General features: G+C 40.4%; 1 protein-coding gene across 4 annotated transcripts; it reads right to left on the bottom strand.

Moving 5' to 3' along the window:
- Nucleotides 1-329: 329 nt before the first annotated feature.
- On the bottom strand, nucleotides 330-13,986 carry EAF2 (ELL associated factor 2). 4 transcript variants are annotated; one of them, XM_080621787.1, is made up of 7 exons: nucleotides 13,797-13,986; nucleotides 11,026-11,120; nucleotides 10,231-10,367; nucleotides 10,027-10,128; nucleotides 9,336-9,481; nucleotides 5,464-5,727; nucleotides 330-1,123 (listed from the first exon to the last, which is right to left on the bottom strand). In XM_080621787.1, the coding sequence occupies exons 1-7, from the start codon at nucleotides 13,897-13,899 to the stop codon at nucleotides 1,077-1,079; spliced, it is 894 nt and encodes a 297-aa protein (XP_080477913.1). In that variant the 5' UTR covers nucleotides 13,900-13,986; the 3' UTR covers nucleotides 330-1,076. The 4 variants fall into 4 exon arrangements, with proteins under 4 accessions (XP_080477913.1, XP_080477915.1, XP_080477912.1 ...); XM_080621789.1 differs by lacking the exon at nucleotides 10,027-10,128; XM_080621786.1 differs by lacking the exon at nucleotides 330-1,123 and having other exon boundaries at nucleotides 5,349-5,727.
- Between the last annotated feature and the right edge of the window lie 97 nt (nucleotides 13,987-14,083).

Below are 14,083 nucleotides of genomic sequence, written 5' to 3'. Positions count from 1 at the left end.
AGGCAAACACCACCTCCTGTCTAACACTTACCAATGCCATTTAGATATAATCTGTAATAAACATTCATCAGTACACCAGCAGTGCCATAAACTTTTGGCAAGTTCTTCTTAGAGCTTGTCTCAATATAGGCAAAAGCAACACAGAAGCCTTGCAGACAGGGTGGGGAGTGTGTATTAGCTACCATTCACTGCTTTCTGCTTCTTTGCATGACCCTTTCACTGGCAAGACTACTAAAGGTAGGAAGGCGAGTTCTTAACCAGTAAAGAACAGAATCAGAAACATGAAAATGATAAATACTGCTTTATTAAATTACTTTTATACTCCTACAAAGAAATTTTCTGATTTCTGTTACAGAATTGAATGAAGGAAGTTCATTGCTGTCTCTGCAGTTATCGAAATTTAGATACAAAAAGGTTGTAAAAAGACCAGCCTATTCAAGTTGTATAAAAAAGGCAGAGAATAGACAAGTTTCCTCAGGAATCTTGACGCTCAGAAATATAAAGACCTATAATACAATGAAATTAAGAATTCAGCAATGTGTTGAACAATTGTAAACTGTAACTGCACTAGTGGACCACATTATTCAGCAGTTTCCTTAAAGGTATGAACTGTGAACTAAACAAAAAGTATAGCAGACACAGCAGACTTCATTTAGTTGTTCTCCCTTTCACTCCCTCCAAGTAAAAGTTGTGAGATCAGCATTTAAATTATAGGAAGGAAACTTGCCTCCATAAATATCAGGAATTTCTCCATTCTGTAACTATTTATATAAAGTAACTAGCTGTTACAAATCAGTTTCAAGTAAAACAGGTGGCTGAGGCAAAAATAATCAAAATCAGATCATACACAATTTTACTGTAAATACAGTAATTTGAAAGATAAACACATAACCATAGCACTGACATGATGTCAATGCTGCTGTATTATAGACATGATGTGTCAGTAGAAAATTAGGATGTCTATTATCAAAATCGAGGACATTCATTCCAGTCTCTGGTAATCTAATCTTAGTGCAAAACAGATGCTAAGACATATTTAGCAAAAAAAGGTGATACATTTAAGGCCAAAAAACTGTTCAGTCATCACTATCGCTTCCAGATTCACTCAGCTGCAAGTCATTTCCTAGAAGAGAGAGAGTAATTGCATTAGTCATTTCTAAAGAAATACTTTGATTCTTTCAAGATATTCCCTTTCCGAATTAAAGAGTTGCAAAAACTAATAGCAAATATGTCGGAGACGGGGAGGAGTGGGGTGGGCTAGATATCTTTAAAGGTCCCTTCTAACCCTATTCTATGATAAGAGAATAAATACGTGTAGAAGCCAACTCCCCAGTGACAGAACCTTAGAGACATCACTTTTCTTTCTGGGCAAGGAAGCCATTAGCTTGTTAGCTACAAGTGCATTTATTTAATATCACCAGATCACAAAAGACAACACCTAGCTATCTTTGCCACCCACATTTTCATGCTTCATAAGTGGGAAAAACTGATGGTGAATGCAGATTTGTGAAAAATGAGTTGTTGGGGTTCTGTGTGAAACACATCTGAATGCGAGTCAGCTGTGCTTGAAAACAAATTATGTCTCAATCAAGACGAGCAGCTCTTTGACATACCATTTAAAGATGTATCAGTGACCTACTATTTCAAACAGGTTTTGGAACAAGTGAACAAACAAAACATCAAAAGAAATTTTGCACAGCACTTTAATTTGGTGGCTATATATATTTCAAAACCGGGAAGTGAGAAGACAGACTGTATTGCGCTTGCAGTGGATGTCCATAAGCTTAGGGGGTGGGAGGGAGGGCAGGAATCGTTCCATAATGACAGATAGCTAACAAAAACCACACAGCATGCTATATAGAATCTACATTGTATCTAGCAAATTCCCCTGCCTTTTTAGGAACTTGTTCAAACTAGTATGGTTCTAGTCACACCTCTCTTGCCAAACAGACATAAAAAAAAAAAAAAGAAATAATATAAAAGGAATGCATCTCTGGTTGAGAGATGTATTCCACAAGAAATGGCCTAAAAAGCAAAGGAAAATCACTGGAACTGAGTAGGCACTGTTTTCACATGCCCTTTCCTCAGCAGCAGCACCCTTCACAGATTACTTTTGCAGATGAGTAGAAAAGTAACCTCAAGAGGGTAAACCCAACAAGACACTTGGATCGGATCTTTTGTTATCAGGCATCATTCCTGCCAGAGCACTGAAGTCTGACATGGTGGCATTTAGTCTGCCCTTGTTTTCCGCTATGTCACCACTAAAGCTTAAAAAGTGGTACGTGATTCTCCACAGCAAAACAGAAAACATGTTATATAAAGACAAGGATAGTGAAGATGGCTGTTTCCAGCAATCTTTAAAATACTACTATAGACAACTTTTGACCAATCCTTTATATAAAGCCAACATTTACAGCTGTATCATAACCTAAATTAAAAAAAGCCATTTTGAAAGAACAAAATCAAGTGATTTATCAATACTTATTCAGGACTATATATCATCCTAAGAAAAAATGTTTCAGGGCAGAGAATGGCATTAATAAATTAAACTCATGCATTTATCACTCAAATGAAAACTTAACAGTGAATTCCTAGAAACCCCAACCCCATTGTGTACTACCTACTTTAGGAGAGGACTGGGAGTACGAACAAGATAACAACCTTCCAAATAGTGATCCTGCAGCCTTCAAAGGTTATTTCAACATAGTTAATAGAAATTACACAAACCCTATAACATCAGCCAAAAATACCAATGCTTGTGAAAACCAGCAGATGGGAAAGCGAGAAGTCCAAGTTCCAGAGTCAGAAATAATGCATTAGGATTTACTTCAGGGAAAACTTTCTAAAGGTGGTTTCTTTGGAGGTAGGCTTATAAAAAAGGGGGTAAAGAGATGGCAAAACAAAACAAATTAGAGTTGGTAGTTTTCAGGTGGGTTTCGTGCAAGAACAGGAAGTTTATTTAACTAAGACTCTGAAGAACATCTAGACTCTATTGACCTTAATAGGCAGCAATAAAGTGGGGAAAATTAATTCAGTTTTCACAGTGCCAATTGTTTATTAGCAACATTAACTGGGGAAATAGATGCATTTATGACATTTCCTAAACTTGAAAACAGTGACTACATTACATTCAGTTGAATTCTTGTGAGTTGGGTATGCAGAAGCTCATAGGAGTGACCCATATTTCACAGATCTTCATAGCCACATCAGCACCAAACCAATCAATAAAAGGAAGTTTTTTTTATGACCAGCTGTTTGTACCAGCTCCAAGTACCAAAAGAAGTAAAGTTGTGCTTAATATTGTGTATGTTACAAGGCCCCAGAATAGCCAAGCTATGCTGAGTTTATTTTGGAAAATTGCTTTATTTAACATAACTGTTGTTAAAAAGTAGACATAAAGCAACATATGATCAAATATTTATGAAGAACGGATCCATCAGTACCACTGTTTACAAACTTTGTTATAAGGGGACGTAAACCTCTGCTCTCTGAGCCTTCCGCCTGCCTGCAGCAGGCCAAAGGAAAGCTCACTAATTACCTAGTGCATCCCTGATTCTACAAAGGTGCAGAAAGCCAGTCACACACATAAGTGGTCAAACCTCAAAATGAGGCTAGACAAGCAAACAGCTTGTGCTGACATCTGTTGAATCAGTATTGTATTTTTGTAAAACATTGAGATGGAAAAAGTGACTGTATAGGACCCCAACTGAGAACTGTTGCCATTCAAGCTAGAACCATGTGCTATCTATTTAGTTTCTCCAGGTTTCACTCTCCTGCCAAATTCACTCAGCAGGAGAGCTAGAGAAACACATTCTCCTTGAAAGTAGCTGTTTGGGGCTTTGTCTAGTTGAAGTGTACTTTAAGTGTTAACTGTACTGTAAGTTTGGGAAAGAATCATAAAGGAGAAAAGGATATGTAGGAGTAAATAGATATGTAACCATAACAGAAGTTAAACAGGATTAAGGTAAAGATCTAGGCAAGCTCAGATAGTTCAGCCCAAGGCTTTATGCTACAGACAGGTTCTACCTGTGAACACAGTTCTCAAGCACCATCAAGCCACCAAATTCCCCTGTAACAGTTTTGATCTTGTCATGTTTTAAGCAACCTTTTCTCACTGTGACTGTTGGAACCAGTGGATGTGGCCACCTGTACTTGTAACTGTGTTTCTCAGTGGAAACTTTGCCAGCTGGGATTCTGTCACTGGGGATAGAGCTTAATCTTGTTTTTGTAACAAGTTTTATTTAAAGCATGAAGAATGGGAAATCTCTTTTGTGAATAAGAGTTGAAATAAATGGCACACTCAAGTTACGCAAATTATTAACATGAAGACATTGTTCTCTACAGTGACAGTAAAATGAAAGCAGCATTTAGTCCTTTGCACATGAAGTCACAGGACTTCTCAGTCTGATCTTATCTTTTAATGCAGTACATAAATAAACAGCACAGATATTTACGTATGTATTTAAATACTAGCTATGGAAAAAAGAACACAACCCCCCCCCCGAAAAAAAACCCACAGAAAACATAAAACCAAACCAAAAGCTGTTCATATCATCAACTAAGTACTGAAATAAAAGGATCTGGATCTGCCAGAGTCTAACATGTCAGTATAACAAGTTTACACACAAATGATAAACCTTAAAGATCTTGGGCTGCAAACCAGGACTGATGGGAAAAAAAAAACCCCATCAAACCAAGAGCCTGCAGCTAAGCACCTAATTAATCAGTTTCAAAAAGTCACCATAGCTGATACTTACTTCTATGAGTACTCCTGCTACTTAGGTAGTGAACTTAAGAGTCTCTACCTAGTGGGATTTTTTTTTTTTTAGTGTCTAAACTCTCCTTTTTGAATACACTGAACATTAATTCCAGGCTGCACAGCAACCACTTCTTCAACAACATTACAGCTACTCTTCAAATTACATTTTTAGTTGCCTGAGTGGGTGGAATAAGATAGTGTCACCTGAAAGCAAATCACCTCCTTCCTTATATGCAAAGGACAGTTTTGCCATGCTGTCCAGTGGAATGGTGCCATGAATAATAGTAACTAAAGTAGCTAAGAATACACCATGTCTTCTGTAATTCAGAGTATGGTGAGTATAGTATCTTTCCCATAGTTCTACCCAAGAAATTATAAGCATATGTTTTGGGAGTGCCTGTTCATTCCAGTATTTTCAATACAAAATTACTGTTCTCCAGTCCCAATGTATATAAACTGGGAGGAAGCCAGAAGAGCTTAGGAAATATTTTCAACTGCATCAGCAGTTGAAATTTAATATTGCTGGGGACCAAAGAGCCTTTTAACCCAATGTCTAATTCAGAGCACTGCTGAACAATCAAACCCTAGCATCACTTCCCACAGTTTTAATTATAACAGAGACATACTTAAAAACAATATGGTTTCCTTTCAAAATCTTGATGTCTGGCACTGTGCACTAAGAAAAGAACAGCTTTTGTACTTACGTAGTGTATTCATCATATGACCACTGCTCTCTTGGGATCTGTTATGACTGGCATCTTTGTCGGGGACAGCCTGTTGTGGTATGGCAGACACAGCAGGCTGTAGCTGCAAATATGGCATTGACATAGGAAGAGAGGGCTTCGTTTCCTCATCTTCAGAATCACTAGAACTATTTTCACTACTTGAAGAGGATGAAGAACTTTTAGAATCAGATGAACTGTCAGAGCTACTCAGCTGGTCCATGATACTGGCTTCTGCTTTTAGCTCTGCAAACAATATGATTGGTTTCTTAGTTAATATTTATTATAATTGAAATAGAAGAAGGAGGGGAAAAATAATAAGAAAAAAAAAAATCGACAACAGAAATCAGGTACATGGCATTGTAGCAACTAAAAAAAAAAAAAAAAAAAAACCAAAAAACTAACCCAAAGCCCTCCAGGACAAAGAAAAGGGCACAAGCAAGCATCCAGCCAGCCTGTCATGTGGTTTTCTGCTCTTGTAGTCTTGTAGCTTGGGCACTTTATCCCTTTCAAGCCAAGTGTTGAAAAAGGGTGACTGTGAACCCAAATGCTAACCCCACATTCCACAGGGTAGTGCATCCCACATAGCCTTTAATTTCTGCAACTAGCACGCCCTGTGTGTTTTCCTTAGCACCCCAAAAATGCCTTTCACTGACCAAAACTGCACTTACAGTCACACAGATAAGTCAGCTGTAAGATGTCTGCACCCAAAATGCCTCCCAACAGTTCAACATTACAATCAATACATTTATTTGGACTATGTGACATTTTGCTCAAACCAAGTAAAGCACGAAAGGAACCATCCACAGCTGACTATTTAGCTAGAACATGAAGTACACAAGAAATACAGGAAATCAAACTGACTCCATCAACTTGCATTCTTAATGAAATAACTCACCTGAGTACAATAATATTTAGAAGAGTGTGACTGGGTAGATTATACTGAATAGTAATGCATTTTTGATATATACTAGCCAAAGTCCAACATACAAAGAAAGTTACTTTTTGCACAAAGGGTACACATAATAATGTGCAAAATAGGGGTGCTGCTGAATTTAGAAGTCTGAAACAGACCACTGAATCACAGAGATGGAAATTTTATACAGCAACTTGAGGATTTACCCAGAGTGCAGAAGTTTATCATTATACAAGATTGTAACCCAGACATTTGTTAAGATGGTCTTATAAGCACTTGGAATACTTCAGGAACAGCTTAGACACAGCAGACAGAAAGCAAGTAGGAGAGTGGCACATCTCACTTCTGTATTGGGTAAATTTGAACAGCAGGTTGAAGATGAAAGTCACCAAGATGCCAGATGGCTCAAAGCTTAATCAAGAGAAGAAGGGAGAACAATAGAATAAGTTTCAACACAAAGCTCCATAAAGCTTCCCAGTTCTGAGTTATCAAAGGTCTCTGTAAAGGAAAGGTATTTAGGTTAGTCAGCCTTATCAAAGGCAAGTCTAAAGGAAAACGGTGTTCAGGAAAAGTGGCACCTGAAATAGTGCCGCTATGGCTACAAGGACAAACTAACCCAATGCCATGGAAGAAGGTACACTAAAAGACCAGACGGGCTGGCTCAGACATAAAGAAAGAGAAGGGCAAGGCGGAAAATGGAAGCACCCTCCTGTTACTAAGGAGGGTGCGTAAGAGAACAGCTTAAGGACAGAAAAGATGACAGAAAAGCTAAGGTAAATATTAGGATGCAGCTAACAGAATGATCAAGAAGTAATTTCAGATTTAATTCTAGAGAAGAAAGGCCAAATAAACAACTGATCTGCCCCACATCAGGAGCTGTAAGGTAACTGAAAGATACCACTCAAGTCCTATGCAATTTGATTTTCCCTGCTCATTGTGAGGCGGTTAGACAAAATGACCTTTGAAGGTTCCTTCCAACCCAAACTGTTCTACGATTCTAGGAGTTCCACTTCATCCCTGCTCTTACCAATGTCTAGTAAGAGAAAAAAATTAATTGAAAGGCTAATATCGAGAACTGAGGAATAAGATCTGTGCCTTTTATTTTGACATAAGTTAATCTGACAGAATTTAAATTATTTCAAGAGGTGAAAGGCCTGTATTTATACCAGAGGACAAAGCTAGAGTGACCTTTCCCCCACCCAAGAAAACAAAGTTAGTAACAAGTTCAAGGTGGTGTACTTAAGCAGGAATAGTCAGTTACACAACCATGGAATGAAGAACAATTATGTAGGCAATGCTTAAGAGTCAGAGTTACAGTGGATCACTACACACAGCTCTAGCACACCATGCTGTTGTGGAAATGACAAGCATTACATGGGGACATGATACTATTTGGTCTGTGTGTATAACAATGACTGTAAGACACTCACCTTACTCAACTCAGCACTGCTAAAACCTTGACTGAATTAGTAAATGTATTTAGGCTTCAGGAACATTTTGGACTCGTAGTAAGAGCTAAAGCAGAGTGACACTTAATCAGGCATCTTGAAAACTTAACTTCTAAGGAAAGAGCAAACCAGCTGGCATCATTTTGCCTAAAGAATGGGAAAGACATAGCAGCTTCCGAACACACGAAGGACTGCTCAAAAGCAGCAGAGTAACCTTGTCTATGCTTGCATGATAAATATAAAAGTAGTAATGGGCTTACTGTCAGATTATTTATTAGGAAGAACCTGAATGGTAAGGAGACCAAAGCCCTGGAATGGATTGCCAGGGAGAATACAGGATCCATCATTACTGGAGGGCTTTAAGAACAGGTTGAAAAATTACAACAGAAAATTAGGACAGGAGAATGGACTAGATGACTTCAAAAGGTCCCTACCATCCCTATTGGTCAATTATTCTGCATTATTTAGTAGTACTCATAGTTGGACTGTCACTACACACGAGTTTGATACATGTTGGCAGCCACGTTGGCGACTTACAATATGTTTGACACCATCACTCCCCCCAAAACAAGAGATCACCAAGAAAAAGCATCATTTTATTCCATGTGCTCAAGGACTCCTTCCTCTTTGCAACCTTAGATATATTCTAGTACTGTTCTGTGGCATGGATTTCTAGTCAGCGTTTAAGACCAAAATGGAAAAAATACCCAACCCAAACCCTTCATAATAACATCTAAAAAAAAAAATATGTATTTGTTTAAAGGAATTCAGAACATCTTAGGAGGCAGATGTCAGTTCCAGTCAATGAAACTGCCAGCTGTCAGCATTTCTGTACCAAGTAATTACCACCTGCCGCCTTCCTGTCCTCCAAAAGGAAATAAGGCCTCCCATTAACTGAAATATGAGTGTCACACCAAACAAGAGACTCCCAAAACCACAGTATATAGGTTTCAGTTCAAGGGTTGAGTTGTGCAGGTTTTTAGGCGTCTTTTTCTTTAGAACCTCATCTTTCACAAGATCTTATCCAGTAATTCAAGAAGTATTTTGAGTCGCAAAGCACTGTAACCTATACATTGGCTGGATGCAGAGAAAGAATGGGGAACAATGTCGAAAAGGAAACAACTTAGTTGGTTCCAGTGCCACAATACAGCCAACTGTATACTTGATTAAAGTAGCAGCAGAAGACATGATCAAGGACAGCAAGCAGTGGGACCCTGGGCATTATTAAGCCTAATGGTTCACCTTACTTTATTACCTTAGCAAGTTCCAAATACTGCCTTGTTACTACTTGAGCCAGAATGGTCATTTCAATGTCAGGGTAATTAATCAGGTATTTAATCAATATCAGGGTGCTTAATCAGCTTCTACTGTGAATCTCTAATAAAAGACAAACAAACAAGCAAACCAACCCCAACATAACCCTTTGGCTCTACAAACTAACTTCTAGTTAAGAGCAAAGTTCCTGAAACGTATGTGCTGGTGAAGCTTACCTCGTTCAATATCATCCATGGGAGAAGATGGAAACATCTTTTCTTTTGGTGGAGAATTTTTAATATTGTTTGGAACCTTAGCTGCATTTCGCATTTGCTGCTGTTGCTGCTCTATGCGAGACTGGACTTTACTGCTTCCTTCAGCTCTGTGTGGAAAAGCAAAAGATTTCTAATTACTACAACACAGGATGCAAGGAAAGAGGCAAGTATACAGGGGACACAATACCTTAAGCGATGGAATTATTTGTCGTGCCTTTCTACAAAACTTCATTAGATTTCTAGGTACATTATAAAACTAGCATGTAATTCTATATACATATTAAAAATTGGGGTTTAATACAGTGCTAACAACTTTTTAACCCTTTGCCAGTTTATTTGCTTTTATACCTGGCTACCCAGGATCACATAATTCTGCTGAAGATGACTTACATGAACTCAGTAGCAGGAAAACAAACAAACAAACAAAAAACCACAACAAAACCACAACACATTAAAAAACTTGTTAATGGCTTGTTTTCCTTCTACCATGTCACATAATTTATCTTTTTTATTTCCTCATTTAGAAGTCAGAAGCCAGTGGGCAAGCTAGTTCCCAAACAGATTCCCCGCCAAAATCATCAGAAAATAGTTACCATCTATTTAAACAATGACACAACTTTTAATTAAAACAAACAAACAAAACCATTCCCACTTCTCCCAGTCAAGGCTCGACAGCTGTGAAGTCAGTGTTCTGAGAAAGCAGGCTTTTCGTTCTATTGAATGAGGCCAGGTACTTTCTAAAAACGATGTTTTCCTAAAAACAGGAACTGGTAGTTATGCATCTCAGTTTAAACTCATTAACAAATCAATTTTCACAATGACTAAAGCACAGTTGTTTCCCCTGTAAATCACCCACCTGGTTTTTTTCACGGTGATGTTGCTACTAAGTTTTTCTAGACGACATTCTCCAGTGTCATGGTTGAAAATTAAAATACATTCTTTCAGGTATGGCTTCTTTGAACCCTTGAACACAGTCACTGGTGGAGTTGAGCCCTATGAAATCAGAAGTCCAGTGAGTGTTATTGCTCTAGTCTGCCTTAGTAACAGCAATCCAACACAGTGATGCCAAATTCACTACAAGTGATCATTTTTAGCCTTTTAAAATGTTGCTGGTTAATTCAAATTAGACTCACAGTAGCCACGACCAAAAAGCAGCCGGTGTTTGACTGCAATGGGATTTCACCCAGCTTAGCTTAGTTGAAAACTGATGAAACTCTTATTTCCCAATGAGAACATGCTCACTGCAGGACATCTTTTACCAAGAGGGGTTTCAGTTACCGTATCAGCAAAGCAGTAAAACATGGCAGGTAGTAAATTTTCCCTTTCCAGTCTTTCCTGCTTTAGAACTGCACTAGAGCAATAAATACCAAGGGGAAACTCATGCTGCCAACATCCACATGAAGCTTTTCTGTGTACGCAACACTTCTGGGTCATCCTACAGCTTATTTCCAATGCGGTGAACACACTTAAAGTTACAGTGCAGCTGTTTAACTTTCAGGTCTTTGGTAATTTTACATTCCTATAGCAATTGTTTTTCAACTCTAAAAATCACACAAGCTGCTCTGAAACAGCACTGAAACTTCATATCCTTCTACATGCAGTATATACCTGTGACAATAAAATAAATCATTCCCTTAGGCCCATCACTCACCTCAATATTCGGCAGTGTTATTGTCACCTGTTCACCTTTGCCAACTTCAAGGTCTCCTTCACAGGACATATCAATAGATGCTGGCTTAAAGTCATCTAAATATAAAAGCAAAGTGAATTATTTACAGGCTTTTCACAAATCTTATAAATGTAAACACCTTTTAATTGCAGTTGGAGTCTACTAAGTTAAAGCCTTTTTTGCTAGTGTATTATTGACCATTCCCCTGAGCAGATCGTTTCATAAACCAGTAGAATCCAAAGTCAAGCTGGTTTTCTCAGGATTCAGTGCGTGTTAAAACCTTTCAATTACAATCAGAAAAATGCTTTTACTTTTTAATGGATAAAGAGGCCGAACGAGCTGTGTTATATTTCAAAAGATAAACCCTCATGTAATTATTTTCAGAAATATCAATAAATAATTCTTGAAAATGTTTATCCCAAATATAGGAGGTGTAGACAAGTGACTAAAAGAACATCTTTAAACTTCAATGACCTTTTCTGATTTTAGTGTAACATGCATGTCAGAAGGTGACCAAAACTTGGTTTCAGTATATTTATTTTTGTCAAAAGGGAAACTACTTCCCAATTAAATATTAATTTCCTTTTTGTCTTTTTCAACATCTAAATAGTTGATTAAAATAAGTTTCAAACAAAAGAAGTCATCAACTTCTAGTCCTTTTAAAAAAAACTGAGACATTGAAAATGAGCACATGCTCAGGCATCAGTGCTGTAGCCATGTAACATATCATTATCTATAGAAATGATATTTCTACCACAAATGAATTTGGCAGGGCTGCGGCTGAAAGGCCTGCCTGCACAGATCTAGGGATAGGACAGCATCGAGAGGCTCTGCAAGGCACATGGTAACACGTGGGTTTGAACCCGTGGTTCTAGCAAATGCAAGTGCACAACCAGCCTCGCACCCCAGGGATGGCCAGTGCCCTGCCCTGCACACTGTGCTGGGGAGAGGCACCCCACTGCAGCTGAAGAGAGGCACGGGAGGCCCAGCACGTAAAGGGAACCCATCAGATGGCACGTTCCCCAGCCACAGCATGGCACGCGCTCCCTGCCTCGCAACTTGTCACGTCACCCGCTGCTGGTCACAGGCGGCTGAGCTCTACTGTGGCTGGGCAGCTTCCCAGCTCGCTAACCCTGCTGCAACACACAGGCCAGGCGGCACAGACCACAGCCGGGAACAGTGGCTCCAGCATGCACACCAACCAGGCAAGAAAACCGAGCTTCAGGAGCTGGTGGGCAGGACTATGCACGCAGCAGGCAGCTTTGAGCTAAGATATGAGTAACAGCCCCTGCTAACCTTGTTTACAGCAAAACCCCACACATCCTCTCACAGGGATAAGTGTACAATAGTTCTAAAGTTTCTCATCAAATTAGAGAATGTTTCCTTTAATATACAGCCACTCTGTGGTTAATACTTTAAAACTTAAGATACTGGTTCCAGCGTCAGTAAATGGACTTCTGATCTTTTAACCAGCAGACGTCTTCCCCTTCACTCATTTAGCACAAGCTAAAAAGGATATTTGTATATGTGCATTTGACAGAACTGATGAATGTGCCAGCTTCTATGTCTCATTTGTTGGAAAGGAAGAGAGATTTCAAAACAGATTTCAGAGTAAATCATCAAATTACAGGAGTCAGCAAGAAATCATGAGAGTAGGAGGTACCAGACGTGGTTTTCAGTCCTCTTTAAAATTAGGGTAAATTTCAAGTTACAGCATTTGTTTAATTCCATTTATAGCTTCTTCTGGCTCCCTCTCCTCCCTTCCCACAGTCACAGACAATCCTACTAAGTGCGGTTCCATTTGCTCACAGAAAGCACATTACCCATCTCGCTGCACTGCATGAAAGCATACAGGACATTCTCCAAAGAACATATGCAAGACTGAATCTTGGGGATCAGTCTATAAATAATGAGACATCAAAACAAGAAGCAGCAGTCCTAAATTACCAGAACTATAATCCTGAGAGCATTTGTTTCCTAGCTACCCTCAGAATCTTTGAGCACACACCTCTCTAGATTGTAATTATGTACTCAGGGAGGGTATACCAGCTTTGTGATTAATACTGCCTTTAACCTTTGATTGCTGAATTGTACTTAACTTCTAAAAACTAAGCACAAGGAAAGAGAGAAAAGCCGAAGGTTCAGCCTAGTTTGGCTTTCAGCTGAACTACATCAAGGCACCATTCTGGATGCAAAAGGTGTAAAAAGTGAAGCCGATGCTCAGAAAGTAGCGAGCGGATGGGCAATGGCCGTACTGGGAGCGATGGAAACCTGATCTCCGGGCCCAGCACTCCAGGTACTTCCCAGGCATACCCCAGAACCCCAGGACGAAGGCAGCCAACTCCTTTAGGCTTCCCAAGCCCTGCCTGTGCAGCTGACCCCTCAAACTACCGGCATGACCTGCCTCCTTGGACAGATAACCACAGACAACGCTCCGGTGCCTGCCCAAGCTACAAGCCCGAAGCCGGAGCCGGGCCACGACGATAGTTTTACCACGCTGCCCTTTTCCTTTCCCCCAGCACCATGCCGGTCCTCCCTCACACCGATGCCCGTCAGGGCCTGCCCCGACCCACACCTTCGCCTCCCGGCCTGCGAGCAAGGCCACGCCAGGGCGCAGCACTTGCCCAACCAGCCTTCCCTTCCCTCAGGGGACCGCTGGGCATGGGGAGGGGGCCCGGGTGCCGCCGGGCGGCACCCGGGCCCCCTCCCCATGCCCAGCGGTCCCCGAGGTGCTTCCCCAGGCCCACACTCACAACGGACTGTGTGGAAAGCGCAACGCGGCTGCTTCTCGAAGGTCTCGCCCAACTTCAACACCTGTCCCTTAGGGTCAAAAACCGACGGGACGGCTGCGTTCATCGCGGCGCCTCAGACCGCGCCTCACACCATGGCGAGCCCAGGCGGCCGCCGCCGCCGCCGCAGCCGAACATCCCTCACGCCGCCCGGGCACGCCCACGCACACCCCCCTCCACACACACGCACTCACACACACACAGAGCGTACGAAGCCCAGCCCACTAAGGCTCCGATAGGTCCGCGGCAGT

Source organism: Psittacula echo (genome assembly GCF_963264785.1).
Source record: "Psittacula echo genome assembly, chromosome: 6".
Taxonomy (NCBI): Eukaryota; Metazoa; Chordata; class Aves; order Psittaciformes; family Psittacidae; genus Psittacula; species Psittacula echo.
The sequence above is the reverse complement of the archived record's forward strand: the minus strand, read 5'-3'. Positions and strand labels throughout refer to the sequence as shown.

What these genes read in the sequence shown, in the direction of transcription:
- EAF2 (XM_080621786.1), bottom strand. Translation starts at nt 13,899, where the DNA reads ATGAACGCAGCCGTCCCGTCGGTTTTTGACCCTAAGGGACAGGTGTTG. An exon ending in TAACACTGCCGAATATTGAG is followed by an intron (nt 10,368 to 11,025) that starts GTGAGTGATGGG and finishes CTGATTTCATAG; the next exon opens with GGCTCAACTCCACCAGTGAC. An exon ending in TCGAGCCTTGACTGGGAGAA is followed by an intron (nt 9,482 to 10,026) that starts GTGGGAATGGTT and finishes TTTTCCACACAG; the next exon opens with AGCTGAAGGAAGCAGTAAAG.